The sequence below is a fragment of the Dendrobates tinctorius genome, unplaced genomic scaffold, assembly GCF_039654945.1.
Source record: "Dendrobates tinctorius isolate UK_male_01 unplaced genomic scaffold, ASM3965494v1 ptg000206l, whole genome shotgun sequence".
NCBI lineage: Eukaryota > Metazoa > Chordata > Amphibia > Anura > Dendrobatidae > Dendrobates > Dendrobates tinctorius.
Genome location: NW_027361873.1, coordinates 2,223,949 through 2,229,948, shown reverse-complemented (window position 1 = coordinate 2,229,948; position 6,000 = coordinate 2,223,949). Strand labels below are relative to the sequence as shown.

The following is a 6,000-nucleotide window of genomic DNA, read 5'->3' as shown; positions in this document are numbered from 1 at the left end:
TATATCACAAAGTAATGAGATGAAATTTTGTTTCTGACCAAATACTTATTTTCCACCATAATATGCAAATAAAATGAAAAAAAAACAGACAATGTGATTTTCTGGATTTTTTTTTCTCAGTTTGTCTCCCATAGTTGAGGTCTACCTATGATGTAAATTACAGACGCCTCTCATCTTTTTAAGTGGTGGAACTTGCACTATTGCTGACTGACTAAATACTTTTTTTCCCCACTGTATATATATATATATATATATATTATATTTTTGCACTGTATTGTTCTATCACTGCACAGGTTTATTTACACTTTTTGTGCCAATACTTTTGCACTTTTTATAACTCTTTGCTGCTATAGATATTGACTGTTTCTATGGGTTTTATTCTGATCTGTGTCAGGTTTGGTGGTCTAGAGATATTATTTGAGTTGATATTAATTGGATTTATTATCCTCTTTATAAGTCATATATACTCTTTATATTATAGCGGTCTAATTGCCTCATTCACTAATTTTATTATAGGTCTATGTTGTTGAGCCAAAAAATATTTTGATAAAGGCTATTTTAATAAGAAATTCTTTCCTTACTTTTATTTATTTCCACGGCCCCCCATCAGGTTTTTTCTCACCATCTTCAGCTGGTTTCTTCATTCAAATACTGAACGTGCGCACGTGGCCTAACTTTGTGATTTGGCCCTGGACGAGAGGTTGGAGGTAAAATGGTAAAAAGGCCCAATTTCTGTTCATGAGTTTTTGCATCAGTTAAGATGCGTTGAGTTGATGCAGGCTAAAAAAAAACAAAAAAAAAAAAAACCCACAATTAAACCAGTCATTAAAACAGAAAAAAAAAAAAAAAAATATTTACCAACAGCCAGTGGCAATCTGCAGTTGAATTGGAAGCACGGCTGCAGGGAGAATATTAAGTTATATTATCCATGCAGTCGCTCTCTTCCACTCACGATGCACAAACCCACTGCAGGTCTCCGGCCCCAAACTCCAAGGTATCCAGATCAGGTGACTCGCAGTTGGTATGTGCGCACCTCCTCAGCAAGACCAGCATGAACATTGCCTGTTTTGAGGAGTCTAGGCCAATAGCTTGCAAATCAGATAGAAACACCAAGGCCCTCCACCGTTTCTTTATCAAATGCTCATTAATCAGTGCAATAGTAAGTATCTCTTCTGTGATTAGAGTGAGCTTCCTTTGCAATTTACAGACATGCTAGAGAAATAGGTCCACTAACTGATTTTCCACTTGGACCCTCTGTTGGTCTGTGTGGTGCTCAATGGGGGGCATTATATAAGAATTAAGCTTTGTTTTAAAAATATTCTAAATAAAAGAGCAAATTAATATTTAATCATATGACAACCCCGTTCATAAATCAAATATACTGGTTCTTTTAGTACCAGTGGATATAACACAGATCAAAGCTTTAGAAAAGCAATTAATTGCAGCTAATTTAGCGCTTGAAAGCAGAAAGCAGCAGCACGCTCTCACTTGTTCCAGATGTCAGTTTTGTGGAAAGAAAGAGAGAGCGAAGCGGCCGTTGATTGGGTGCATAGCACCCCGGGAAAGCTGGAGTGGGGCCCACATCGGAGGGTGGGAAATATAGTGATTAAAAATATGAGGAAAGAAATTAGTTTTCTCAGATTGAGAACTCCTGCTACAGTATTGTATGTCTAATGCTGAACACTTGTAACATATCACAGAACATAGACACCATGTACACCAAGCTGAGATTTATTATATTATTTACATTGCATTGAATAAGGACAAAGACGACATTAGCTGCTGTTTGTAGGCCATGAACCATCTGCGCTTTTGCGGTAAAGGGCATCCTAATTTGAATATATAGAACGCTATATATTCATATTTAGTTCTACATTTTCAGATAATGAGCATGATCCCTGTGGACAGCATTTTCACTTCTGATTTGTGCTTCCTGCGTCTGCACATCATAAGTGCAATGTTTTATGGGCGCTAGCTGACTGCTCATTTCAGTAGCTAACCCAGCCACCTTCTCAGTCGGAGTGGATGCCCAGACAGTAGAAGGAGGTTGGCTTATCAGTTATATGAAGCCAAATCAGCCAGCCCCCTTCACACACAGCATTGGTCGCGTGCAGGCACAGAAAGCACTCTCCTGTTTCAATGACAAATCATAAGTGGAAGCTGCCTGGATATCTGATGAGACAACTTTGGAAATAAAAATACATCAGTACATTACATCTGTTCATATTAGAACCACATTTAGTTGACAAATTAAGTGGATGACCTTTAAAAAACAGTAAATACAGTCATATGTAAAAGTTTGGGCACCCCTATTAATGTTAACCTTTTTTCTTTATAACAATTTTGGTTTTTGCAACAGGTATTTCAGTTTCATATGTCTAATAACTGATGGACTCAGTTATATTTCTGGATTCAAATGAGGTTTATTGTACTAACAGAAAATGTGCAATCTGCATTTAAACAAAATTTGACCGGTGCAAAAGTATGGGCACCCTTATCATTTTCTTGATTTGAACACTCCTAACTACTTTTTACTGACTTCCTGAAGCACTAAATTGGTTTTGTAACCTCATTGAGCTTTGAACTTCATAGCCAGGTGTATCAAATCATGAGAAAAGGTATTTAAAGTGGCCACTTGCAAGTAGTTCTCCTATTTGATTCTCCTATGAAGAGTGGCATCATGGGCTCCTCAAAACAACTCTCAAATGATCTGAAAACAAAGATTATTCAACATAGCTTTTCAGGGGAAGGATACAAAAAGTTGTCTCAGAGATTTAACCAGTCAGTTTCCACTGTGAGGAACATAGTAAGGAAATGGAAGAACACAGGTACAGTTCTTGTTAAGCCCAGAAGTGGCAGGCCAAGAAAAATATCAGAAAGGCAGAGAAGAAGAATGGTGAGAACAGTCAAGGACAATCCACAGACCACCTCCAAAGACCTGCAGCATCATCTTGCTGCAGATGGTGTCACTGTGCATCGGTCAACAATACAGCGCATGCATAACGCCTTTTTGTATGACCAAACAACTCAATCTTTGTTTCATCAGTTCACAGGACCTTCTTCCAAAATGTAACTGGCTTGTCCAAATGTGCTTTTGCATACCTCAGGCGACTCTGTTTGTGGCGTGCTTGCAGAAACGGCTTCTTTCGCATCACTCTCCCATACAGCTTCTCCTTGTGCAAAGTGCGCTGTATTGTTGACCGATGCACAGTGACACCATCTGCAGCAAGATGATGCTGCAGGTCTTTGGAGGTGGTCTGTGGATTGTCCTTGACTGTTCTCACCATTCTTCTTCTCTGCCTTTCTGATATTTTTCTTGGCCTGCCACTTCTGGGCTTCACAAGAACTGTACCTGTGTTCTTCCATTTCCTTACTATATTCCTCACAGTGGAAACTGACAGGTTAAATCTCTGAGACAACTTTTTGTATCCTTCCCCCTGAAAAGCTATGTTGAATAATCTTGGTTTTCAGATCATTTGAAAGTTGTTTTGAGGAGCCCATGATGCCACTCTTCATAGGAGAATCAAATAGGAGAACTACATGCAAGTGGCCACTTTAAATACCTTTTCTCATGATTTGATACACCTGGCTATGAAGTTCAAAGCTCAATGAGGTTACAAAACCAATTTAGTGCTTCAGAAAGTCAGTAAAAAGTAATTAGGAGTGTTCAAATCAAGAAAATGATAAGGGTGCCCATACTTTTGCACCGGTCAAATTTTGTTTAAATGCAGATTGCACATTTTCTGTTAGTACAATAAACTAAACCTCATTTGAATCCAGAAATATAACTGAGTCCATCAGTTATTAGATATATGAAACTGAAATACCTGTTGCAAAAACCAAAATTGTTATAAAGAAAAAAGGTTAACATTAATAGGGGTGCCCAAACTTTTACATATGACTGTACAACTTTGTGTCCCTGTGTACAGATATTGTTTATGTATTTTGGGCTTCTTTGAATTATAAAATGTCTATGTACCATTGCCAGGTGGCACTGCCTATTCTGGGAGTTGAAGGTCAGTACTGGACTACAAATTTCCACTCCCAATACGTAACATAGTGTTAGGCTACAGTCAGACTATCAGTATTTAGTCAGTATTTTACATCAGTCAAAACCAAGATGAGGAACAAGCAGAGAAAAAGAATAATAGAAACAAGTCACCAGTTGTGTATTATCACCCACTCCTGGTTTTGGCTCACACATACTGATGTGAAAAACTGACGAAACTCTGATAGTGTGACCGTAGCCTTCAAGTGACAGCCAGTAGTCTGATTTGAAACTCTGAGTATCTACTAGTAAATCCAGTAAAGATGGACTTGTGCATTAAAAACAGTTCCCTTTTATGGCAAGGAGTTTGTATTCACATCTTAAAAGGGCACACAACATGTCTAGAAACAACATTTACTGGCAAATCTAGGGATGATCTGCAGGTCAATAGTGCTAAAACCATGCCTGACTTATTGGAGCAACAGCTACAGGGAGAAAATTAAATTCTATTCCCTCTGGGAGCAGTTACAATCACCATTCACTATACAGTGAATGTCGCTGTAATCACTGCCCAGCACTTTGGCAGCCTGCTACGCACACATGCAGTGTGTCGGGGAGTGATTACAGTGCACTCACTATATGGTGAGCTGTGACTTTAACAGCTGCCTGCAGTGCCCTAATGACTGAAAGAGAGGGGGGGGGGGGGGGGGGCAACAGAGAATAGAACTTAGTTTTTTCTCTCTGTCTGCTGTTTCAATAAGTCAGTCAGGCAAGTCCATTTAACTGCAGATTAACGCTATATATGAAGGTGAATAGCAGTTTCTGGACTTGAAAAGTTCCCTTTAAAAGTCACTATACAAAGACATTCTAAGGATTTTTATTTCACACCTCTAGTACTAGGTAGGCTTGCTACATGGACAGTAATCTGCTCTTATGGATGTAGAGATCACTTGTGAAGCAGTAGAATCTACCAACTGCTCATTCATATATGGGAATGGTTTAAGTGCAGATATTTGCTTCATTGAAGAGGAGAGATCTTTAAAGGAATCATGATACGGGACTCCATATTCCGCACAAGAGGTACTGCAAAAAAAAAACAAAACAAAAAAAAAACAAAAAAAACAGTAAAAAGATATTGAATACTTAATTACTCCATCCCTCCCTCACCTATGCAGCATACAAACATTTGGGAATTTCACAAACTCAAGTTTCACATGCCTTGCACATTGCATAAAGACATTATAAACTTAACTACCTGCTCACCCCAGCCAAAAGCAACATCTGCATGGTACAGTTATACTAAAAAGCTACTGGGACGTATTTGCGTCATACCATGCTCCATCAGATGCCATATGTATGAAGCAACGCTTCCAGGTGAGAATTGCTCTGTAGCTATGGCTTCCACTCAAGCACAGCACAATTTTACATACAAATAAGAAGCATAACACAGCCATGTCAATGTTCTTACATAACACTGTAAATATGAATGGCATAGTCTCATTTTTATACCATGAATTAAAAATAAGTGATGTAAATATAAAATACAGTTATTGAGTACTGCTCGCTTACCCCTCATAACACTGCATTAGTCCTTGCCCTGTGTCCTTGCATATACTAATATTGAGCCAATCATAGGATATGCATGTCTGTCATAATCCAGCTGCACACTTCCATTTATAGGCTGACTTAGTTACCCAGAGCTGCACAAAACAGGACTGGTACAAGATGGGCATATGCGTAAAATTATAAACTCATACAATATAAACAAATATCTAAAGGGGTTGTCTATTACTTTGATACTGATGACATATACTATAGGTCATCGATATGAGATCAGCGCAAAACTGACACCAGGCCCCTCCACCGATCAGCTGCTTTCAAACCTGGTTACACCAGGCCATTGCCAGAGTATAGTGCAGGACACTACAGCACTGTACAGTTTATTTGGTGTTGCCAGGTACTGCAGCTCAACTCCTACTCAAATAAATGGAAGCCAAGCCACAATTCTTGGC

The 6,000-nt window shown here is 38.7% G+C and overlaps 1 protein-coding gene across 1 annotated transcript in view; it reads right to left on the bottom strand.

The window, feature by feature from the left end:
* Nucleotides 1-4,849: 4,849 nt before the first annotated feature.
* The window catches only part of NIPSNAP1 (nipsnap homolog 1), a 76,537-nt gene continuing 75,386 nt past the window's right edge, over nucleotides 4,850-6,000 (bottom strand). Inside the window, exon 10 of the mRNA XM_073554079.1 lies at nucleotides 4,850-5,071. Coding sequence (XP_073410180.1) covers nucleotides 5,007-5,071 — 65 coding nt within the window. The 3' untranslated portion in view covers nucleotides 4,850-5,006. The remainder of the gene's footprint in view (nucleotides 5,072-6,000) is intronic.